This window comes from Numenius arquata, chromosome 2 (assembly GCF_964106895.1).
Source record: "Numenius arquata chromosome 2, bNumArq3.hap1.1, whole genome shotgun sequence".
In the NCBI taxonomy this organism is placed as follows: Eukaryota; Metazoa; Chordata; class Aves; order Charadriiformes; family Scolopacidae; genus Numenius; species Numenius arquata.
Window position 1 is genome coordinate 102238908 of NC_133577.1, and position 26832 is coordinate 102265739.

Here is a 26832-nt window from a genome sequence, read left to right on the forward strand (position 1 = left end):
GTTATTATTTTGTAATATTTGCTAAACCAGAGCAGTGGCTTAGCCAGACTCAGGATATTTGTTCCTGACCTTTGACACTTGCAATTATAGAAAAGGTTAACCATGACTGAGACTGCAAACAATATTAAATAAATGAGTTCAGCTACATTTTGTAAGGGCAAATAGACAGTTCAGAGCCCTGCATAATTTAGGAAAACGGGGCAAATACAAGAAGATGTGAATTCAGCCTTAGAAGTGCATCATGTTTCCTCTGAAAAACAGAAATAAATACTTCCTGAGAATAACCAGGAAAGTGGTAATATAGAAAAGAATCTAGAATTTGTTTCTGTTAGCAAATTATATTGAGTTTACCTGAAGTGCAACAGTGCCAATACAATTTTGCTATTTTGTGCGTACATAAATATCCTCCTTTGCAACACTTAACAGGGAGGGATCTTCCCTACTTAACTTTAGTAGAAGAACTGCCAGAAAACTGGCTGCAGGTGTAAACAGCTTGACAGTGGAAAGGCTGACAGTGCCATAGAGACTGGATTCCTCTCATCTGACAGGAGCTGTCTAACCTATATTAGTCACTGAGTGTCCTGTTCATGGCACTTCTGGAGGATGAATCACCCATCCATCTAAAATCCCTGGTTTATGATGGGATGAATCACCTTCTAGAGGTGTAATAGGTGAAAAGGTGGATCCTAGATGACTATTTGAAGTTAGTGCTCAGCCTCCAAATTAATGTAGCCAAAGCAGAAGCCTGTGACACCTAAAAATTATAAAAAAATAAATCAGGATATAATTAACATCCTTTGCCTGAACCCCAAAGTAATCTAATTAAAACAGTGTAGCCAGCAACAGTATCTAAGTCTTTTGTGACTCCGTGAATGCATAGCCAGACACAAAGTGCATGCATTTCACATAAATATGTATGTGAGCATTGTGGCTACCAGAGGGGCAAAGAGTTCACATAGGACATACGAGATATCCAAGTGATGCTAGAGAGAACCAAACAAGAGAAGTTGAATACAGGCTTACCTTACTGAAGGACATGACATTTTTAAAAATATCAACATATCACTATAAGTATTCAAAACACTTTCAAACTCAAAGGCTAAGATATCACACCTTCCTTACCTTTGTAATTTTTATACAGCAGGAGTGGTAGCAGTCAGACTAGATCAGTGTACAAAATTTCACTGTATGCCAAAAAAATAACCATAGAATCATAGAACATTCTCAGTTGGAAGGGATCCACGAGGATCATTGAGTCCAACTCCTGACTCCACAAAAGTTAAACTGTATATCTAAGAGCATTAAACAAACACTTCTTGAACACCTACAGGATCTGGGGCCTTGACTGCTTTCTTTGGGAGAGTGTTCCAGTGCTTGACCACCCTCCCAGTTAAGAACTTTTTCCTAATACCCAATCTGAACTTCACCTCATACAGCTTTAAGCCATTCCCTCATATCCTATCACTGAACACCAGAGAGATCAGCACCTCTGTCTGCTACCCATCATGAGGAAGTTGTAGACAGCAATGAGGTCACCCTTCAGTCACCTCTTCTCTAAGCTGAACATACCAAGTATCCTCAGCTGCTCCTCGTAACTCACGCCCTCTGGTCTTTTCACCATCTTTGTTGCCCTCCTTTGGACATAGTCTAATATTTTTATATCCTTCTTATATTATAGAGCCCAAAACTGCACACAGTACTAAAGGTGATGCTATACCAGCGCTGTATAAATTAATATTCATTTGAATTTGCAAATATAAGAAAATGTTAAGGTTTGAAAAACATAATCAAAAATTATTCCTAAAGGAATAGAAGATTATATCTCACATAGCCACTTTTAAAATGCATGCTATTGAGTGTCTGTGTTTGGAACCTTGCTAAACAGAATGGAGAAAATGAGGTAAGGTATACTTCGCCTTTGAAACCTCACCTTACTCAAAGGTGTAAACAAATCCGGACAAAATTGTCTACCTGCAGATATCTTCAAACTTTATTGAGTTTGGAAAAATCTCAAAAAAATCTCAGAAGGATTCACAGAGTCCTAGATAAAATATATTTTTATATATTTTTTATTTTTATATATTTTATATATATCTATATATATTTGATATTTGTAGCTAAAATATATGTAAATTAACAATATTTTAATACAATTTAGAGCACTGTTATAAGATCTTTCTTTTAACACTTTTAGAAGATAAACAAAAAGCAAAACGTCGGAAATTTAACATTTGATATTTTACTAAAATGTTACTGCTACATATCTACAAATAGAATTTTTGCAAAGCTTCTTAATATTGTCAAGCAACATTTCCTTTCTTATGTTTTCATTTTTCTAGAAAACATACTTTTTAATTCTAAACTGAATTTAAATAGGACACATTTTCCAATATATGCAAATCCAGCATTATCACACTGTGCGTTGTTAAATAATGTTTCAGTAGATCCTGTAGAACTGCAGCAATGGCAGTATAAACCTCTTCTATACAACTGAGATAAATAAATCTCTGGAGAAGGCAGAATATTCTTTTCTATTGCTGTAAATATGGAAGTGTATTAAACTTCTGAACTGAGATTTGGTTTAGGAAAATGCTAAGTACTTACTTTCACTATCTGCTAAGATAAAGTTTAGTATGAATCATGTGCACTTTAAACAGTACTGACAAGAACAATGTATTATTAAGCATTGAACTCTGCCATGGCAAATAATATTTATCTGACAAAATATAACTACTGACTGACATTTTCTATATTAATGTCATGCTTCATCATTTTAGAAAATGTATTTTCTTAATTCCTACAGAGTGCCCAAGGTGTATGCAGCTTTAGCAAATGTGCGAACATACACTCTTTGTTCTGAATATCACACAGGCTGACTCACATTGGAGAACATAATACTCAGGGAGTTAAATGTAAGTTATACAAAATAAAAAGAGGAAATTAAAAAGTAGTAAATATCTGTAATGTAAAGTCACAATGTAAAGCCAAAAAAGTGACTCTTCAGAGAGAATTCAGTGGAACAAACTGAGAACCATAGGCAATATTTGAAAATTAGCCCACAAGCCCTCTGAACTTCTAACAGCCCAAACTGAATTCTTAATCTCAAGGTCTGAGAACTGCTACTTCCATTAGGAATAATGAGAAGTGTTTCTCAAGGGACAGTTAGACAATGGAGTTCCCTTTCTTCCCGTGGTTCAAGATATGTGACTGAAAACTGACTGTTCTTCCATTTCAGCAGTTGAAAGTATTGAAAAGGGGAAAAAAAAAAAAAAAAGGAAAAAATGGCTGGTGGATTCAGAAAGCTGCTTACTAATTAAAAAGTCAAGTAATGTAATTCATATGATTTAAAAAAAAACCCTGAGATCGATCTCTGTTAAGTAGACAAGAAATATATGAAATTCATTGTAAAAAAATGTATTTTCTTTTGTTTCTGGAAAAGATGGAAGAGAGAAAAAAGTAAAGGGAAGGAGATAGAAACACAGAGAAAAAATAGAAAGTGGATTATGTTTTTTTATAAATGCAGGACTTAAGAGTGGATATTAGGTTCAGAGTTCACTACCACTTCAGTAAATATCCTGATTTTCTTTGGAAGATTCATCAATGGAAAGAATCAGGTATGCAGCATTGCTGACAGTTATACCTTTTTTTAAGTGCTTTCTTACAAATACAAACTTAAAGGTACACCTTACCTTACTTCTCCATTATTTATAAAATCTTTTTGCACAATATTTTTTTGCAATGGCATTTTTTAGCTTATGGGTAAGCATTTTCAAGCATTTTTAGTTTATCAAGATTTCCATCCCTACCGCAAAAATAGTATATATAAGTTTCAGATGCAGAGCTGACCACAGTGCTTGCCTTGGGGCAGTCCATTAGGCTGCACTTGAAAGCTAACACTAGGAATTTGACAAATGTGTCAGAAAAACCAAGAGTGAAATCATTAAATATAAAGATATCCATATATTTAATGCAAGATTAATGTGGAGGAAAGGTGCTCATTTGACAGTTGTTAAGTGTCAGTTCCACAAAAACTACAGAACACGCATTAGCAATGCCAAATCTATATGGAGCTTATGCTCTCTAGAGCATACAGGAATTGCCACATTCAGTAATGAAAAAGAATTCAATATCTGCAGTGCTTTACTTCAGTCTTCTCTGCTGGGATGTCTAAGAGCACAACATGATGCTAGTTTTATATTTTCGGTGATCTTGAAAGTTTTGTATGAAGTAAGTTGAGAGAGCAGGGGTTATTTAAACAAGAGAATATCTTAAGCGTGAAACATCTTGCAATCATATAATCTTTTACATCTTTTGTACATGAGGAAAATGTTTTAAGACATGATATGCCTCTCACATAGTTTTTGATGGTTTTGTCTGTTTGCTTGTTTTCCCACAGTGAAATCCTTTGCACACATTTTCACAATCCTTTCAACATACCTTCTATCATTATAGGAGCTGAAATGTCTTTGTGTTGCTACTAAATATGCAGTCCTGAAGGGCTGCTGCAGCTGCCTACTCACACACTGCACTAGCATTGAACTCAGTCAGGATGTTTTTTCAAATGCTTTGAAATACTTTGAAATAGAGAAAGTATTATAGAAAAGCAAACTCTTTTCTATTTCATCCATGCAAACAGAAATCTATAGTGTCTTCTGCTGTGAACTAACTGCTAGGTGTGACAGAAGAAATGCCTTTCAGGAGACCCATCATGAGAGTGAACCCTTTCAAATGTATCTAGGGTTGCTCAGATGCTCAGGAAAAGAAGTATCCATGAGTATTCATACAGCTTACTTCAAAAACAAAGAAGAAAGCTAGGATGAGTAAGACATCAAACTAGTTGAGATTGCACATGGCCTGAAAGACAATTTTTTACTTATTATCAAATAATCCTGTAATCCTTACCTCAGTCTGTGACTAAATGTGAAAGAGACTATACTGATAGGAATGAATTAGGAGTGAAAGTATAAAAAAAGCCATAATCAAACTGCAAAAGTCCATAATGGATTTTTTTAAATAATGACAAATAAACTTTTGAAAATAAAAATATTTTAAAAAGCCTTTATCCTAAGAGACTCTCTGCAAGTTTTATTCAGGTAGCCTAATATAAGCTGTTATTATTAGCAAATATTTTTTCCCTTTGTATAACTGCATTAGTAATGTCATACTAAGTGTATTTCTGATTAATTACCCAGAACCCTAAGGGACTTTCAGTTTACTGTTTCATGCTTGATATTGTACCTATAATGAACTAAAACAACTGCAAATGTATTTGCAATTTGCCAGCTGTTTTCATTTTTAGCTCGCAATGCACAGAGATTGTGAATTATAATGAACAGTTCAGAAACTACAAGAATTTTTGATGTACAGAACTGAAAGAATGCAGGGGAATGTATTCCACTTTGGGTATGTAATCCTTTTTCGTACTATAAAAGCATGTGCAATCAATTATGAGTTTTAGAATTAGCCCTAAGTAGTGGGAGATGTTCCTCACTGGCAAAGTGCTACCTCTGACTAGGGTAGTTTGAAGGACAGGTTCTTACTATACAAACAGCAAGATTACTTCTTCATCTAAGTATTTAGCACTTACATGCCCCAAATCAACACCAGAATAAATGAGGAAACCTCTAAATATCAAGCAAGAACAAGATTCTTCTGGTGCATGACTGTGTGACAAAGACATGATCTCTTTCTCTGAAGACTCTGCCAGCCCTGGGCAGATGGAGCATGGCAGGGGCTGGAGAAAGGCATGGCAGGGTGAGCTGTGTGCCATCCCTCGCTGGGGAGAGTCTGTGGTGCTATGAGCCTGCAGCATAGCGTCAGCAGGAAAAACCTGCTGGGGGATGAAATCCTGTCCTCACTGAACCCTCCGGCAAAACTCCCAGTTAGTTTCACAGAGACAAGATTTTCCCCAAGTTTTTACTACTGTACAAACCAGACATAAGATCAACCCATTCTAGCTCACAAAAGGATTTTTGTTTTCCTGACTTAGGTAATAAAGCTATAGTAAATATCCCAGACCTCAACAGAGATAACAAATTCTTTTTAGTAGTGGAATATATCTTTATATCGATATTGGATAGAAAAATGCAATGCAAAAATCTCTAAGAATTTGCTCAATGTCATTAATATGCTTTCACTGAAAGTCCACTTAATGCTAGAGCTTAATTTGCACTTTTACTGAAATTTCAAGATGATTACAATACTGTAAAAAAAGAGGTATCTTTTGTTCAGTTCCAAATTTAATGGAAAACAAATCCCGAGTTTTTCTTTGATTGCAGATAAGACATGAAATCTAAAGCTACCAGTCATTAATGCTACATAGAACTTATTCTATGAAAAGTTTAAATGAGTCTCCAGAAAGCTGGCACCATTCCATTTTAAAGACATAATTTAATTTTTTATTTCAAAATCTATAAGCAGCATCTCTGTATTCTTTTTTTCATATGAAACTTTGATAGTTTTAGTCCCTTATGAATCACATTTTAAAATACATGCATTTAAATGCCAATTGGGTATTTCTCTAGAGAGCTAGGAAGAAAGGCTTTAAAGTGGAATTCTGACAGTAGAATAAACCTAATTTTTTTATTCCCAAGATAACTGAATCTTTTCCAGATATCACTGGTATCTGCTACTGTCTCTAATGGTAGACAGAACTATTTCTCGTTAGATTATAGAGTTTTCTCTTCAGAAAAAGCACCTACCTATTCTGACAAAAAGTGTCTGAAGAATAATCAAACTCCATATTTATCGAATGTATCAATGCTTTGTTTGACCTAGAGGTCTTACACTATTGTTAGTTTTGTATCACTGCTGTTTGTTACTGTATTAAGACAGTCTCAAGAGCACAAGATGGAAATGATCAATAACGAAACCATCATGTGCTGCAAAAGGCAGCAGATTATCAAGTCCTGTTGAAAAAGGAGTATCGTTGGAATTTATAAAGTTGATGTTTGCTAAGTTTATCTTACTTAGATATTTGACATTGAGTTGGACGAATTTGTTCACTGTTTTGTTTGGATGGTAAGTGTACTAGTTGTTTAATTATGCATAATAAAGTCAAGTCAAATTTTCAACAGATCAGTCATCCCCTTTGAATCCTGGATTCTGTTAAGATAATATGTCTGCTCTGACCTCACACATTTTGACAAGAAACACAAAAATTCAGATTTGCAAAAGTAGAAGAGATTGTACTTCATTCTTTCTTTACGAGCTTACAAACATGAGATACTTTATAAATGGACCTACCTGGAGGTAACAGTACTCAAGGAGCATTTGCTGTGTTTAACATTTACTTTATAATGTATCATCTGTCTATCCTATCTCAACTTTTCTGTCTCTGTAGAACTTATCACAGGAAAAGATTCAAAATTCCAATTATTTTCTGGGTTTTTTTTCTTATTTTTTTCTTTTTTCAAAATCTTTGAGCAAAAATTCATTGAATAAGGTAAGTGGATGTGCTGTACTCCTGTGTAACCCTGGCATATGTTAGATTTTTTCAGAGTACCAGGAAGATATCCTCTTAAGAAGCACAGATTTATGCTAGTAGGATAAAAGCCAGCTGTAGAGGTTAAGTTTGGTTTCACAGGATTTGTCTCTCAGGTTATAATTTCAATGGCCTGGTGTGCTGTTTGGCCCAGAGTTCTTTTTGATGGATAAAACCCTAATAACTTGAGACATAGCAACAAGGTTAAAGCTAAGGTTACTGTACTGTTCTAGTTCAGGTAGTGTGAGATTCACTAAAAATCTGCAAGTCAGGGAGAATGTGAAGGCTCAGCTGGCAGTCGATAATATTTTTTTTTTCTTCTCTATGAAGTATGCAGCTTTTTTCTATATATAAGCAATCTATTGCAAAGTGACGAAGAACTAAGATTTCACACGCTTAAAGACAGCAAGTGATAAATTGAAATGACATGGTTCTGTTGCTAGTTTACTGCTGAAGTAATCCAAATACCTTTTTAGTTTTTGTTACTGTCAAATTAATTTGTGTAAAATGTGCCAGGAGAGAGCTCTGAAAGCAAACCAGGGAAGATAGATATCCTATTATATTTTTCTTCTTTTTTTAGTGCATGACTTACTTCAGGCTGCTACATTTCCTAAAACTTCAAACTAAAACACAGATGTGAAATAAGGCTTTCCATACAACCCACACTGCATGTAAATGCAAATAAAAATGATCAAAACAATATCTTTATTATTTTCTTTTTTAAAGGTCTAGTTCAAACATGAGACAAACGCTACAACAGAAATACAAGGTTTCCTTCTGCTATCATGTGAACCGTACCTTATTCTACTTGATAAGTTTATCTTAAAAATAATTTTTGCTTTGGCATAAAGAATAACGTTAGAATCTTCCTTGAAATTAGTGCCTAGTTTTCTTAGGCACAGAAATCCTATCCTATCAACTTGAATAAAACCTTTCTTTGGTACAACCAGGAAAATAATTATAATTACTTCTGGTTTTATGCATGATAACTTCAGCTAATCAGTTCAGCACCATCCTGGATTACTTTGTCCTAATTCAAACATAAGAAAATAGAGAATGACACTGTGATAAAGATAATGAGAGTGATCCAGGAGAGTGAACATAACCTCAAATATTTAGTATTTGAACTTTTTTCAGGTTCTAGTTTTCCACAAAAAAATACAGCCTTAGAGGTCATAAGGCGCGCACAGATTTAGAGGATATATAGAGATACCCTGAAAGGCCATTGGCAGCAGCTTCTCTAAAAGAGAAAGCTGGCCATAAAGCGTACTGATCCCGCAGGATCTGCTTTGGCCTATGTGCAGTGGAAAGCAGACAAAGTTTACTTTTGAACATCTTTTCAAGGGAAGATCGAATATTAGATAAGGAATTAAATATAAGCTTTATGGTACAAACTTTTCTGTCTGGTTCCTACAGACTCACTGCATGTGAATAACCCTTTGCTTTGAAGACATTATTTTTCAAACATTTGAATCAGTCCACCCCTAATCTACTTACAGACAGTTAGCCTGCTGGCTATCGTATGCTAAAAAAAATAACTGCAGCCCAGGGATCCCATCCAAGAGCATTTAGATCACCAAGTTTCTGAAGGCTATATATGGATATATCAAGTTCTTCATGATTGACACAGAAATGTCATGAATACATACTAATATTCAGAAACACATATATACACAACGGAATGATAAAAATGGAGCTTTAAATTAATGCAGTAGGGTAACAGATTTTGGAAATCTTGCTGGAATATTAAACGGATTACAAGGACATGAGTCATAGCTCTGAGAGCAGAGACTTCAAATGTCACAGCCATGAAGCTGCTAGGGCCCAGCCTGGGCAAGTGCTGAGTACCACTCCTCCTGAGGCTAATCGGCTTGGACTGTGCTCAGCATGACAAGGAAGGTGACTTTGCACCTGGCAGATGAGATGTGCATTGTTTAAGCACATAAAAAAAGACTTTACTTTTAAGTTAGGCTAGTTTCTCATTACACAATTACAGAACTTTGTTTCTAACACATACTAAAATCCATTTCTTGGACAAGAAGGTTCTGCTGTAGAAACCATACCTGGTTTACACTGGTATGTATACAACTTAATGGGGCTAATAGTGTTGCCGACTTCAACGACACCAGTAATTCCTAGCACTCATCAATATAAAGAAAGAATGAACTACAGATTTTAAACGTACACATTTACCACTGCTGCTACTTAAAACTGAGATACTGTGACTTACAAAATATTCACAGGAAATTTGTCTCTAAGAGTAGCTAACAGTAGATCGCATATAGAAAAATGCAAGGCAGTCCTGAGTGCAATCCAGAGCAATTAAAAGACATTTTTTCTTAACTTCCATCATTCAATGTAAGCATGAAGACTGAATTCTTCATTATCATTTTTTGTCTTGTTCAACCTAATTATTTGTCATTTAACAGTTAATTGCTTTGTAATACTACCAAACGATTTTAATTCAAAGTACAATTGATACTTTGAAAATTGATGTGAAAAAACATTCATTTGGATGCTACAAACATCAATAACTAGGAAGAGCAGACTTACTCTCTACATCACTCCATTCACTAAGTACAATCAGATCTTATGTTAAGTAGGGAATGTTTTCAGTTGGAATGTTTTCAGTTGTGACCTTACACTTTCATTGAAACAAGCAAAATTGTGTGGGCCTCCAAAATTAATTGACAATAAGTAACAGCTGAAAATGTGTAAGACCTAACAGCATATTTGAGGATAGATCTCATGTATATGAAGCCGTTTCTCAAGTCCTGTACTACAGGACCTACCAGAAAACAATACATATCTGAGTGACAACAATATATTGAGCTTGGCAAAGGGGAGCATTTTATCTGTTTGCAGCTTGAGAAAACACAGCAGCTGCAGCAATATTAGGAACCTTTAGGGGAACACGTATACTTTTACTCCAAAGTGCATGTCCATTTTGGTACTATTCAGTCTGGAAGAGTAATGCAGGCATTTCTGTATTATCCTATATGTGGAAACCTACTTTAGCAACATTCTGAAGAACAAGTTTGAATTAGTGGCCCACTAGTGACACCATTATAAGAGTCTTTAAAAAAACAAAAAAGATTCTGGAATACTTCTATCTAATCAATAAAATTGTAAAAAACATCCTCTGGTGTGTTCTAGGTCTCTGAAATATGAAGGTAGCTATTACAATAGGTGGAATCATAAGCTGCCAAGCAGCAGTCATGCAGAATTTTGTAGGCAGTTACTTCTTCTGATCCTTCTCCTTTTCCAGTGTATTACACCTTGTTTTGGTCACAGGCTTCCCCTGGCTTTCATTAGATATAGCGTGTATAATGGCCAAAATTCAGTGTTGGATACCAGTTTCACATCTGTTACAGAGTACTTCAAGAGTCTGTTATTTTGGCATCTAAATTATACAAATCCTGGTTTTTAATAAGATGAAAATTAAACCTGAATTTTAATTTGTATAATAGGAAAACATGTGAATATAATCAGGCATAATATGGAATTAAAAATATTAAACTGTTAGCAAGTTAGGATTTTTAGACTTTCTGTTATTTCTTTTATGCATTTTTAGTGGGAGGAAGCTGAGCTTTTGGCTTTAAAACTTCTGACTGGCTTAACCACAAAAAAACCTGAGACCCACTAAGGTGATCCAAAAGTAAAATTGGGAAGGATTGTAGCTCTTCAGTTTCCTCTCTCAGCTGTGTACCAAGTCAAAGCCATATCCTACAAACAATAACTCTGGCAACATTGACTAAAGGTTTTAATAAGTTCTCACAATGTGCAATATTGGATAAGTACCACTTAACATACATCAATCCAATGGCTGTAAAGCAGTGATTGCAGGGACTGTTTACTATGCTCTTAAGATACATAATGGAGTGACTCTTTCAGAAAATACCTGGTAAGTCATTTTATCATCACAAAATTCTGAAAGGTTTGGGGTTTTTTTTTCTTATTTCTTTGACTGGCGCTGCGCAGATTTTCATTATTAAAATTGTATGACTTCCACGAGAAATGGAAGTGTTATTTTGTGGAACAGTAGATTTTTCTTTTTTTCTTCCTCTTTCTTTCTGATTATTGATCCATTATTGATCCAAGATCCATGCTTGTAAAGCACAAATTATTCATCATCTTCAGATTTCTAGCTTTGTTAGGAAAGAAATACCACAACTAACTATCACATCATGTTAACTACCATCTTGGTTCTCTTTCACCCTCATATCAGCAACTGATATCTCACACATATTAGGCTTACAAGTTAACATTTCCTAAAACTTGTAATCTGGTCTCCTAATTTCAAGAAGATATATTTCAAAGAGGAAGAGAGAGCATTGATATAAACTCTAACACATATATATTTCAGAACAGTATTCAGTAAGATTATATTGGGATAGATGCACTGGGGGCAAAAAGCAATTTTGCAACTAGAAAATGTGATTTTGAATTACAGATCTTGCAGCTTGCAGGCATTGTTATGTATCAGCAGTTTTCAAAGGTTTACACAGGACTTCTCCTCATAACCAGAGAGAGCTGCTGGTCACCTGATGGGGGATTTCTGTTCTGCATCAAATGCAGTGAAAGATATTTTCAATAATTACATGAGAAAAATTTTATAGTTATATAAATGGTACATAAGTTTAAGTGGAAGAGGAAACAGTATATAGTAACCAACTACACAGGAAGTACCATGGAGCTATTGCTATTTCATGCCATTAGTAATACCAGTTTTCCTATTATATACAACTCTTTTTGAAATCTCAAGGTTTACATGAGAAGAATTAAAACAATTGTAATGGTTCCTAGATCTGACATTGAGTTGCAGTAGCTCTTAATTGAAACCAACATAAAATTTCAAGCCCTAATAAAAACTAATCTGCAGTACCCAAATCCTCAGAGCAAGTAAATGAAAATAACTATATCCAACTTTAATTAAGTGACATTGTCTCAAATCACAATCAAGGGAAAAGGAATATATTCTACAATTTATTTTGTAAACATATTTACACTTCTGTTAGTTGGCATTATTCCTCTCAGCAAATGTAATATTCTGGGGATTTACCTCAAGAATTATTCTTACTTGCCTCTCCTGCAGCAAAAGGGAGAACAAATAACTTTAAAATTCTGCTATCAGTCTGAAAGTTCCTCTAGGCAACACCATGATTATGATCATCAGAAAAATACTTCTACACTTTTATAGTTTGATTTCTTAAAAAAAAAATGCAAATAAATCTGTCCATTCTGTGCTCTTTTTATAAGAAAACATATAGTTTGGAAAATGCTTTAATGGCTTTGATAACAATCAGGAAAACAGTTATTGCCACAAAAAAAGTTATGACTATTTAAAAATTTAAGATATTACTGAAATAGCTGTCTTCCTAATGAACCACTAAAATCGGTATAATGATTCAGTTTAAACTAGGGTGCTTTATTAAAACTTGCAAAATAAGAGATAGAGAGAGCAAAAAGAAACAAAGTAAACCAAAAGGAGCAATATGAATCATGCAGTCCCTCAATTTCAATAACAAGTACTTGTAGACTTAAACTATATATAAACAGACATTTGCAAAATTAGAATTCTACTGATTTAGCTCTAATTAAATATTTCTACTCCAGTACAAATTTTACCATTTTTCTGCTTTTGATAAACGTGGTTCTGTCAGTGTTAATACATAGTAAACCGACAAAAGTTTGCTGTCCTATGCCCTAAATAGGACAGTTTACTGACAAAATAAAAATTGCCTTCATAGATGCACAAAATTATATAGGTAGGAAAGGACATCTGGAGGTCATCTGGTCCAACCTCCTACTCAGAGCAGGGCAAACTCAGATTGCTCAGGGCCTTGTCCAGTCAGGTTTTTTTACTGTCTCCAAGAATGGAGATCTTACAAACTTTCAATCAATGTATGCCTTCTCTCATGCTGAAAAAAAAAAAAAAAATATTAAAAAATGCCCTAGTATCTATTCAGAATTTCCCATGTTGTGACTCGGGTCCATTGTCTCTTGTCTCACTACTCTGCATATCTGAGAAGAGTCTGGTCCTGCCTTCCCTGTATGCTGTACTGTAGGTGAGGACAGCTGTGAACTCTCCTCACAGCTTTTTCCGCTCCAGGCTGAACCAGCCCCACTCTCAAAGCCTCTCCTCTACATCGTCTGCTAGAGCTCCTTCATGGGTGACTATTCATGGGTCTCATTTCCCCACACCATTGAAATTCTTGTGTAGGGAAGCTCAGTACTCCTGACCACACATGCACCAAGTAGATGGAAAAAAATAACTTAGAGATGTATTGGTCTTTCTATTAGTATTACTCATCATATTTCAATGATGTTTTGCTCCTAAAACATATAACTATACACTTATAAACAAATAAATATGCATTGGTTTGCACATTCACTGCCATATAAATATACACTTCTAACCTATCAATAGGATGTGCAATCATGTAAACAAGGTGGTACAGTACAATAGTCTTAAGATTGGGAGATTTAGTAAGACAAGTACCTATTACACCAAAGCATTTGTCTTATCCAAAAATGGAATCAGATAGATAATAATTTTCTATAATTCTGAAAATTAAAATTTAGAACTTCATTTTAGCAATCAGTGACTCAGCTTTCACAATGTTCCATGTCCAAGGAAGTAAAAATAGAAAGAAACAAAAAAATTCAATGGAATTTAAATTATGTCCTGGCAAATCTTAACATGAATGCCAGCATGAATCAGAATTCCCTATACAGTTAAACCATAGAAAAGTCGGCAAAGATTCCTTTTGTTTTGTCCATTTCCATTATAATGTATGAGATCCTATATAGAGAACACAATGCCATAAATTTTGCAGAGTGGTTATCCAATATAAGGGTATTTCAAGCTGTTACTTGAGAGAAATAGAATTATAAGGAAAGGTATACAGAGTTCAGCAAATGATTATATTTGAATGCAGAGCTGTTCAAATTAGTTAATTAGAAATGATGGTATGAATCTGACAGCTCCCTGACCCTTTCTAATATTTCATTAAATCGATCTAACATTGTTTTAACTTTTTTTTATTCCTAGTTTATTTCAATAACTAAGTGATGTCAAAAACAGGTGTAGGCTGTTCAGCCTACCATTCTTTCCAATGTGGTTAGAAAATCCTTTAAAGGTACTTGCATTCAGAAGTATCCACCAAATATTTGGATAATTCATTGTGCTTAAGCATATAACATAAACCCTGCTCCATAAGCAGAATGACTGAAGTGTTATTAATGCTAAATAGCAGTAACTCTTCCAAGTACAATAATAGAGAATATTAGCTAGAATGGGGAAAATGTGAACCAAACTTTCTGCTATTTTACAAGTCCTCATGAGCATTCCATTGCTAAGGAGTAGACATCATTGAGAGCTTTTAGTCACATGATGATAGCCAGGCTGCTTGAATGCTTTTTATGCATTGGTTTAGACTACAGTCAGGCTAAATATTTTACTTTCCAAGAGAATTAGGACAGCCATAGAGGACTTTTTATTCCCTATACTGCACATTCAGTTAGTCATGATAATTCAATGGACAGTGAGGCCACACAATCTTATTATCAAAGCTCCCCTTCAGCAGCTCCTGGAGTGAATTGTCATTCTCAATAGACAAGCCACCATGCCAATTTGTATCTCACATATAATATTCTCTCAAAAGGGGACAAGCATATTTACCCTTCGAGGTTTATTTATCAACAGTCATAACACATAATATCTTATCCGTTTTATTCATCATAGACTTTTACAAGTTCAAACTGTGCATGCATGCTATTTACTACTAGTAACTTCATGCTCTATATGCAAAGGTTTTTTTCTGATTGTAAACAATTTTACCTATTTCGGTTTTGCCAGTGGCCAGGGATAAATATTATGGAATTGATTGCATATTTGCATTACACATCCTGTTTAAACACAGTTTTATTTCTTTCTTTAATACCCAAGAGAAAAAGAATAAATGTCACCAATCCCATAAAAGTCATGCTACTCTCCAAGGCTACATTTATACAGCAAAGTGCAGGTACAAGTATTGGCCACGCAAAAAGAAAACAGAAGCTGCAACACCAGCCAGAAAACTGATGCATCCGAGTCTCCAGGCTTCACTGACTACATTTCCATCACTGTTATCCTCACTTACATTAACTTGGTGAGTATAAGCACAGATAAGCGTTTTCTTGCTTAAAATCACACTTTTGTTTTGCAATGCTTGAACATCTCTTCTTGACTTCGGTCTAAACTAAGAAAAATAGGGTTGCTATTGAAGCTATTTGTCTTAAGCCTTTCCAAACGGCTGCTGGGAGTATGGGGGACACAAATGGGGTTACCCAGTATTTCGAGACCCAGAAGAATTCTCTGTGGGAAGAATGTGCTCTGCCTACATAGCTTACTGTGCAATTTTGACACAGTGCTGCTCAGCGCACTGCTGTGAGCTGTTAAAGTTTTCCCACCTTTTGCTTTAAAGGCTGCTCCATTTCAGGAGGATATGTGATTCTTGCACTAGTTTATAGCTCAGAAATGAAAGAATCAGCAGATGGCAAGATCATCACCAAGTTGATGTGCACTTGAAGGATATGTGGCATTTTTTTGTTTGCTATTATGCAAGTAATCCAGAACTGCAGAAAGATATCTGCTGCTTCCTCCAACTGTCCTCTGAACCTCTCAGAAGACAGAACATATGAAGCAGGGCTATTCTCACAGGCTGCAGGCCTCTTAGTTCAATTATTTCCTTTAGCAGCAGACAAGCACTGCACTTATTTCAGTTCACCTTAATGTGTCTCAAATTTTTCATATTTTTTGGTTTTGACTACTTGTATTCACTAACAGTAGTTACAGAGAAAAATACTGGATCAGTTTAAGCAAATAATTATAATAGGCCACACTCCTTTACTGTTATTAATTGGATTTGCCCATTGAGGGTTAACAGCTAAACTATTTCTGTCTTATATGTGAGAGAGATGATGATAGCCTTTGAAAAGCAAATTAAAATAACTAACAAACACAGACTTCTTTTGAATGTCATTCTAGTCTATAGAGTTTTCTAGTCATAGTCTACAGTTTCTGGCTGCTGAAAGAAAAAATAGTTGAACAGACAAGAATGTTTTTTCAGACAGTTTATTGCATGAACTTACGGTACAGAACTGCTTACATGGACAATCATAAATGCTAACTGAAAGCAATTTACTCATTTGAAGCTTATGAATGTAAAACTTCTGTTAAACAAAAAGCCAGGCTCAGGTTCAAAAGGATTTAGTTTTGAGAGTAAACACATTAAAAGATAGACGTATTTTTACCAAGAGGACTAGGATAGGGACCTGGCTGAGCCAAAAAGATGTTTTATGACAAGGTACTCACCCTACCTATGTCTCAGGTTTTCCAGGAAGATAAGGAGGATAATAGCCTTTTTGCCCTTACACTGGATTGTGAAGCTTAACTCATAAAGAGCCTTATCCAAAGCCATTAAAGCCAATAGAAATCTCTCATTGACTTTAATGAGCTTTTGTTCAGGTTCTTTACAAGACAGCTGAAAGACTGCCATTGACTTCAAGCCCTAATTTTATAAAGCTCTTTCATATCCTCTGTTTGGCAACATTTGGAAACATAGAAATGTAGTAATAAGAATATTATATTTACCAAACAAATCCTCATAAGATAAGATTGAACATTTTTTTTTTTTTTAAACTCTGAGAGTGCTATTCAAGTGTATGTGTATATATACATTCCTGTACATCCAGGAATTAATATATATCAGTTATTGCATGCACTTATTAATAACTGTTACTTACATGTTGGTTGCATAATCATCTCTGCACTGCTGGATGCCAACTCTACACATTTGATCTGGACGAAGTACAGTTTATAATGACTTTTCCCTTGATTTAGACAGAGTCAGATCCAGAATATAAATTGTGACTTTGTTTTTATGCTGGTATTATCCTGGCTGTGTAAACAAAGACAATAACTGATCTGGCATAAAGTCAACCATAAAGTTAACTCTTCAAAATCTTTAAGAAATTTGAAGCAGCAGAGTTTTATACTTGATCAATTCTTTATAATGTGTCCTGCATTTCTGATCTAAGAAAGAAGCATTGCCAGGAACAGTAATGTTATCTTTCCTATGCTGTCGAACTACATAGCAAAAAGCCCCCCCAAAGCAGCAAAATTACCAGAGTTGAAAGCAAGAAGGAGAAACTTTAAAAAATGGTATCATAATTATATAAGCTATTCATTATTATATTCCTGTAGTATGCCAATTAAGGAATGGTAAGCTAATATCATAAAAGCTTGACTTCATTCTAATAGAATTTGAAAACAGTAACAGTTCATTGAGTAGAAATCTCTGTTCTAGTCCAAGTAATTGAAATAAATTTCCCACGATATGGAATTTTTTATCCCCTTAAATAATATTAAAAAAATGCAAGTTCACTGAATATTTATTGGCTTTTATTCAAAACAGCTATTTTCAGCATTATGAATGGCCAACATGACATATTTCCAAACCTGAAACACAGCAGTATCAAAACAACAGTTTTATATAACACCTGCCATTCTGTATTCCACAAAGCCTTTTTTTTTTAAAAAAAAAAAAAAAGACAACATACGATAACAATACTCTATTTAATTCAGTCCAATATTCTGGAAAGGTAAGTAATATTTAAGTTTTGATCATATAGAGAATTGACAGCATTTCTAATTCTATCCACAGACATTCCGTTATTTTTGTAATATCAGTTCAGGTATTAATTTTATTCAAAGACACAACTAAGCAGAAAGGAAATATTAAACCTTTACAAAATTTAGTTAAAGCATTTTCATTTTATTTACACACTTCAGGAAAATATCTCTATGCCTTAACATTCCAATTTCAGTCCTATAAAAACTATGAAATAGCAAGAGATAATATAATTTATTTTATAATATTTTTACAAACTAAGTAAAGATAATTTACTCTGCCAAGGTTTTACATTTTAGAAATTCATATCTCTCCAAAGGTGCATCTAATTTAGAACTAGATTGGTATCAGGGTTTTTGCTTTATCAACCTAACCCATTAAGCCATTACACATATTGTTATTCTCCAAGAGAAAAAATTATTCTAACATCTGTTCTCAATATGTTTTTTCTTAATTTCCTTTTATGCCCCATGTAACTCATTAAACTCATCTACAAAATATTACTGTGTCTGACTGTCTACACTATATAAGCCTTTCTACTATAAGATTGCATGAAAATTGAAAAAAAACTGTAGCCTAAAACATAATCCACTTTAAAAATACACCATTTTTACTGAATCTTTTGATCCAAGAAAATATATCTGGTTTTGCAAGTCAGAGTTGTGACACATATAACATTTAACCTAATCTCTTAAGTGACCTATATTCTAACAAAATGAGCAAAATGGGTTCATGTCTTACTATTGTGCAGTCTCTTCCTTATGACTGCTGTAGTCTTATGAAACAAAAAGCGTTTAAGTTAAGAACATACCTTCTGAATGGTTTGAAGAGAGTGATTTTAACATTTTCATTCATTTGTGCAAGTGATCTCAAGAATACAGCAGACAGAGGGACAGAAAGCATCCCAGTAACCTAAAATCTAAATGTGTAGAATAGAAAAGAACCTGGAGTGTAGCATGTCATTCTAAATACACTTTCCATTTTCTCCTGCAGATGAAAATTTTCAATATTTTATTATTCTCACAGAATCACAGAATCTTAGTGGTTGGAAGGGACCTTTGAGATCATCGAGTCCAACCACATTAAAAAAAAAAAAACAAAAAAACAAAAAAAAAAAACAAAACACAAAAACACACAAACAAACAAAAAAACACAACACAAAACCAACAAACAACAACACCCCCCAAAAAAAAAAAAAAAAAAAAAAAAAAAAAAAGCAAGCAGCATCCATCAACTAAACCCCACACACAACACCCCACCACAAACCAACAATCCCGGGCACTAGAGCATGCCCTGAAGAGCCACGTCTACACGTTTCTTAAATACCTCCAGGGATGGTGACTCCACCACCTCCCTGGGCAGGCTGTTCCAGTGCTTGACCACTCTCTCAGTAAAGTAATTCTTCCTAATATCTAATCTAAACCTCCCCTGCCGCAACTTCAGACCATTTCCTCTGGTCCTGTCGTTATTCCCTTGGGAGAAGAGGCCAACCCCCGCCTCTCTACAGTTTCCTTTCAGGTAGTTGTAGAGGGCAATGAGGTCTCCCCTCAGCCTCCTCTTCTCCAAGCTAAACATGCCCAGTTCCTTCAGCCTCTCCTCATAGGACTTGTTCTCCAGACCCCTCACCAGCTTGGTGGCTCTCCTCTGGACACGCTCCAGCACTTCAATGTCTTTCCTGTAGTGAGGGGCCCAAAACTGAACACAGTACTCGAGGTGAGGCCTCACCAGTGCCGAGTACAGAGGCACGATGACTTCCCTGCTCCTGCTGGCCACGCTATTCCTGATACAGGCCAGGATGCCGTTGGCCTTCTTGGCCACCTGGGCACACTGCTGGCTCATGTTAAGCCGGCTGTCCACTAACACTCCCAGGTCCTTTTCTGCCAGGCAGCTTTCCAGCCACTCTTCCCCAAGCCTGTAGCATTGCCTGGGGTTGTTGTGGCCGAAATGCAGAACCCGGCACTTGGCCTTATTAAACCTCATCTCAAATTAGTTTCCAGCTCTGTGATGTCTTCTGCCCCCTTTAGCCTGAATTCAACAATTGTTACTCTAATTTAATTTCAGAGGAAAACACCTATTCATAATTGACCTGCCCATAATGTAATCATCAACACAATACAAAAGTCATTCTTCCTGCAGAAGCGGGAATTCACTGTCAAGAACTGTCTTACTAGCACTCAAAAGGTGCCATTTCTGGGAGAAAAGTGACTTCATACTATCTGATGTTAGCTAGCAGCTCACAATTAGTTAGCTATTGTGAGGTCAAAGCCTAGTGAAGGTGATTTTCTAGTATTTATAAACATCAGTGAATTGAGTGAAAAATTGAAGGTATTTAGATTAACCCCAACACACTATCTTGTATGAAAACTGCATGGTGCCAACCTTGAGGATTTTACCTTCTATTAATTTCTGTGTGAGCTGCTGTAAATCTGAAACCAATACCCAACAGCTAAAGTTTCCTTATGCTCCAAGTCTACATTGGCAGTATATTTGTAAGTGAGAAGAAGATTAGAGGCTTTATGACTAAGATTTATCTTGGGAACAGAGAGCAAGAGAGACAAGGAAAAGCCTTCTAAGAGACAAAAGAGATACCTGCACAGGGTAGACTGAATTAAATCCTGCTGCAAAGAACCTCTAAAACTAGATGTCAGGAATCCTAGGAGATAGTAGCAGGAAAATAATAATGAAAAATAGCAAAAAATACAGCCACAAAAAAAAGTGAAACAAAGCAAAAGAGAGGCAATGGCATCACATACTCCAAACCAGACAGTAGGGCTTTTTTTGCATTTTTTCCTGAGAACAAATTATTTCAAGTTAATAATTGGGCTAAACTTGAAGTTAGACAAACTCATAAGATCCTTGCTGTCTTTGATTCAATTAGAGTCAGTGGGGCAACTTCTGTGTGAAATAGGTATGAAATGCACAAGGGTGGAGGAATCTAGCCTCGACAACTTCCCTGTGACAACCAGTGGGTTTTTTAATAATATTTGAAGAGTATTCTCTCTTAAAGACTCATGTCAAAAAACTGTATATGGAATAGAGCAAAAAGGATTTGTACTTCCACAGCAGGATGCACAGCTTATGCAATTATTTCCTGCATGCTAGATTAAGTTAAAACAAGAACAGGAACCCACGCGAAGTATAACAAAACCAAAACCAAACTGAAACTGGAGTGCAGAGAAAGTGTTTACTGTCTTCCTGATGAACAGATGCACACTTTTACCAGTCAAGAAACAGATGTTTCAGGTTATGTTTTGCCATTATTCAATGTAAAAATGGCCATATATAAAGAAAACATAAATATTTATTTATTGAAAACTTTCGAAATATCCCTACTGTCCTCCACAGACCAATTTAATAGTTAACACTTACAAAGCACGATTACGGCTTCCAAATTCTTTATCCCAGCACTGGCTCTAAAGCAAGACCAAGCTCCTGGGAGGGAACTGTTCCAAATTACATCAGCTGGCAACATGTCTTCAGGGAGCATCTGTCAGCTACAGGGATCTGGCTCACCCTCTGGCTACTCCTCCAGTACATCCCTCCAAATTTAAAATATCCACCACCTCTCATCCATGGGGGGGAATTAAAAGGAGTCTTTTTACAATAGTTAAGAGCAAACTCAATCTCTGCTGACCAAGCCATTTTATAAAATCCAATAATTCTGACAAAAATAACAAAAATACAAGCTCAGTCAATTCATACTTGCTGTGTTACACAAATGACCCAGGATACACACACTGCTTTTCAGTTGCAAAGTGTAAATGATACACAGTGAATTGACTTACCGGACCAAAAGCATTGCTGTCAAAGCTGTGTCCATGGTGGTCACCTTCCACCCAAATATGTCCATGTGGAACTTTCACATACTTCTTTTTGTATCCAATGGTTCTAAAAAGAATTGCAAAAATGGCTAATCAGTTAAAAAAAAAATCTACAATGTTTTGTTAGGAAAATTCATATGTTTATTGTTTTGGAATTTGACTTTGCATACCATCAAACACTTGTTTAAAAAAACCTGTGCTGAAGTCTTTTAGACTTCAAGAGGCTATTTAAGTGAAAATACACAACAATTTTGTATGAGTTAATTGCCAGGTCCTGTTTACTATGTTACTATGGCACAAATATTGACAACAGGGAACAAAAGAATTTTTAGTTAAATATAAGGGATTCTTATTTCCATCTCTGTAGTAACAATTTTGAACCATCAGATTTTATCTTGGGTAAATGTCCGTGGACATAAATGTAGGTAAATGCAGTTACATAAACACAGTGTACTGAGAATGCTTTTCTTCTGGGGTAATGTTAGGTACTCATCAAAAACAGTCTGGCATATCTGAAATGGCCTCAGATTCAGAGCCTGGATTCCTGTAATGCTTATGTCCTGGGGGTAGGATTTCTTCAGCTGTAACAAGCTGAACAGAATAAACTTAAAGGAAACCTCTAAGAGAAGGCCAAGTGCTGCAAAAAATAACATTGATGATTCAAGCCATTCTCCATAGAAGTTCATACTGAAGCAATTCCTCAGCATGCCCTGATATTTCAAAAATTACAAACTACAGATGAGTCCTAAAGCTCAGGTGCAGAGTATGCAAAATTCCTGTATTTAGTTCACGGGTAGCTGTCATTTTCACAATTCCAGTCTGCCTTCTACCATATACTTTTGCTTTCTTTCAGATGAGATCTGTTATTCTGCAGTCATTCATGCAGGTAGGTGATTTTATCATGAGCAACAAATTACTACCATGATGAAAAATTTACAGATGGGACTACGGATAGTGATACCTCTTATTTGGTTTTGGATAACCAAGTCTGGCCATAGACAAAAAGAGACTCTTGATCTAGCTTGTTGCCTCCAGCTGCTCATCACTTTTCACTGTCTGGAAGACATGCTGCCAGAGCAGGAGGTAGAAGGAGCACACTCTAAAACTAAAGAAAATCAGCTGAAGAGAGAAAAATCACCTTCACCCAGAGATTCAGCTGAACTGCGCAACAGCACTGATAAGGGATGTTCACAAGTCAAAATGAGAAAACTGGTTTTGGTGAGGTTTGTTTAGATTGAGGTGTGTGTGGATGTGAGGATGTTATAAGGACAAGCTAATTAATAATCTGGAGACCATGAAATATTAGATGAATAAGGAATCCTCAAAAGTGCATTTTATTAATTTTACTTTTTTATTCAAATAAAAAGAATAATTATTTACTTTGCAAGTCACAAAATCCAACCAGTGCTTTTTCAAGTAGCTTCAGAGGCAGCTGAAAAGATGAGGGTGAAAGAAGTGTATTCTAGTGGAAGTTTTACCTGTGCTTTCATTGGAAGGTGAAAAAATAATAGCCTATTTGCAGACTCTGATTTTCATCTTTCTCTAGAACAGTTTCATATTACACAGTATTCAAGATTGAGTTCCTAAATCATTCAAAACAAAAATGCAAAACTGTCCTGAATTCGTAAACATATGATTTCTTAAACAGGAAGAGTAGATCTGTAATAATTTAATTATGTTAAATGAGCAATTTATTACTATGCAATTCCTTCCCCTTTTTTTTATTTTTCAGAAATATGGCATAGTTTGGACGATAAAGTTATTTATATTTTGAGATTCCATAATGCTTTGTCTCACTGATATTTTCTTTTACAAAGCACCATATAAGACTAAATTTTATGAGAAATATGTTTTAAGATATAGGTTCAGAGAACTTGGCCATTAATTCTGTTCTGTCTGATTAGACACTCTGAAAATTTTAAAATTAATATCTTCCATCAGTGATAAAGGCAAACAATAGCTCAAAAAATATTAATTTTCACTTCCATTCATCTTCCTGAATATAGAAGAGTAGATTGTCATAAAGTTTTGTCCCTTTACGAACTTCATGCACAAGACTGAATTTCAGCCAGAAGGGTGAAAGGATTTGAAAGTTAATTCTGCTGACACATTTACCTCATAAATGTCAGGAAAATAATACAGCAAATGCCAGTCAGTGACTTCATCTCAGACCAGACACAATCTCCTACCCCCAGATAATCTCCTCCTTTATTATGATTAGGAAATCACTAACAGGAAGGGGCAGGAAAAAAAAAAAAAGGCAGAAAAAAAAAAAAAAGCTTTTGCAATAAGTACTTGGAAACAAAAATGAAAACAATTTGGTCTGCACAGATAGGTTTTGCAGTGGTTTGCAGAGACCTTGTGAAAATAGAAAGGCTTAACACAGGTGCATAGTGTGTTCTTTAAGGCCTAAAGCAAGAAGAAAAATATTATAAAGTGCAGTAATTACCATTGGTTCTTTTTATTATTTCTACAACATAGGAAAATACATATTTCTTTCCTACTCTTGAAATAACCATCACAAACCAGAAAAAATTGCTACAATTATGAAAAAAAAAAAAAGTCTTTTACAGTGATTAAAGCAGAATCATGCACAAATTCTCCTATTGAAAAAAGCAGATTATTGTACACAAGAAGTTTTGACTTAGAGGAAATAGAATTAAAATTGATGATGTTGATACTTGTATTAAGGGAATAGGGGAGAGAAAAAGAAATGGAAAAGAAACAGAAGCAGCAGTTCTAATTATCTGCTTTAGTAGATAGGACTGCTACTGCATGGATAAATCGCTCTAAACTCAGTAGATAAATGTAAAACCTTCAACCATTTCATGTATGGAGTATATAAATCATCAGATTTTTCCCACATGTAGGTCCAATAGAAAAAAAATCTAGTTGTATTGTGAACAATAAGTACCTGTATATCTGTGGACAAAAAGGGAAGAAAATCTATTTTTCTAAGACAATTCCTTCAAAATGTTAGTGTAGTATTTACATAGGGCAGCTACTTAGGGACTTAGTATCCACTTTAGCAAGCCTCCTGCAAAAGCTGTCCTGTGGAATCCAGGTGAAATTTGAAAACAGTTTTACTTGAGGTTTTCACTGCATGAATTAGTAACGAACTGCAGCAATAAGCTCATGTTACAGTAAATTGGATCATCCATTACTTAATATTGTTTTTAATTTTCAAGATAATTTCATTGTTGAATTACTCCACAACAGATCAATAAACCATACATGCAAGCAAACCAGGCTACTGGCTTCAGAAAGTCATATTTGGTTAACGACAGTAGGTTATTTTTAGTTACTGTTGCAAAGACCGTGCTGACTTTTTTAAGGACAACAAAACCCAAACTTGTAGTTTCTTCTCCTATGAAGAAAGCACAAATTGTTTCATAACCAAAATGAGCCAGTTAGTAACACTGCCCCTCTCTCATATGAATCTTGCAGAAATTAAACACTTTAATCTCTGGCCTAAATTGCAAGGGGAGACCACATACGTGTGCTACATTGACAATATGGCTCTTGCTCTAAATGTATAAAGTACCATTCATTCATTACACTAGCTAACCATTTTAGATAGACATGCTGAAAGAAAACTATTACCTGTCTTTTTGTGCAATTATACAAAGCCAAATCACTAATGCAAATTGTACAACAACATTCTGATAAGGAGAAGTGTTGACTCAGCCCTTTGAGATAGCTTTGCAGGCAACTGGCATCCACTTTTCAGATTCAGGATCATGTAAATAAATAACAATTATAAGTACAATGGTCAATATTTTTGTGAAAAAGCAATACAATATAAAGTGAAAAATTACTTTCAAATGTTTCTAGCACTCTTCAACAACAACAACAACAAAACCTAAAATCTTCAAGCCAATTATAAATTAAAAGCAAAATTCGCTCATCAGGAACTTCACATGAATTCCTTGTGAGAGGCCTTTGCTACAAAAGAAATGCAGTCAATAATGTACTACATATTTTGAAAGTAATGTAAAATCTCATTTTTCTTTCTTAGTTGAGTATTCTTAGGCTCATTTCTCAGATTTCTCCTGTAATCTTGACCTCTTTGTTAGCTCTCACACATGAAGTATTTAATTAAATTTAGAAGATGTCTGAATGAATTCTTAGGAGAAAAATTGGTGTAAGTAATAATTAATTTAGTATTTGTTAATTTCATATCCAGTTCATTAGCATGAGTTATAATTACTGAACAGTCTTTTAAATTTCAGAAAGCCTCTACTAATAAAAAGTAGTCATTCACTTTCTGAAATCTACTATCTTTACAACAAAAATAAACAAAGACTGTTTAAAACCTCATAGCCTTCCCATTTTAAAGGTTCGCTTTAGAAACAACACAAGTAAAGATATGAAAATACTCAGATTTTAATACATAGTATTCAAGCATCTGCTAAAAACCATACTGTTGTGTGCAAAAAAGTACTTCAGGTTTTACCAAAGTCTTTGACAGGTTAGTAATAACCACTTATGCTGCTGTTGTTCACGCTGTGGTTAAACTCACTGGCTTCAGAACAGAGTCCCTGAGAGTTGCAGTAATTTTCTTGATCAGAATGTAATGGAGGATCATTTATCTTTTTAGTCATTTTTACAGAAATTGGTCTGGAATTCTGATTTTTTCTTTTTTTCTTACATCTGAGGTACATTTTGAACTTTTGCAAAGGTTTATTCTCCATGATTTAATAGTTAACAGATGTACTTATATCTATCCTTGGCTGAGAAATAATTTCAATCTTGACAGTCAAAAATGAGCTCTATATGGTATTCTAACCACCTGCCCACAAGCAAGCAAAATCTGCTTTTTTAGGATGTGGTACCAGTGCCAAAGCAAGCA

At 35.0% G+C, this 26832-nt stretch overlaps 1 protein-coding gene across 1 annotated transcript in view; it reads right to left on the reverse strand.

The window, feature by feature from the left end:
* IMMP2L (inner mitochondrial membrane peptidase subunit 2) overlaps window positions 1-26832 on the reverse strand; it is a 476967-nt gene that overhangs the window by 85284 nt on the left and 364851 nt on the right. The window contains exon 5 of the mRNA XM_074162367.1: window positions 21945-22047. Within this exon, the coding sequence (XP_074018468.1) occupies window positions 21945-22047 (103 nt within the window). The remainder of the gene's footprint in view (window positions 1-21944; window positions 22048-26832) is intronic.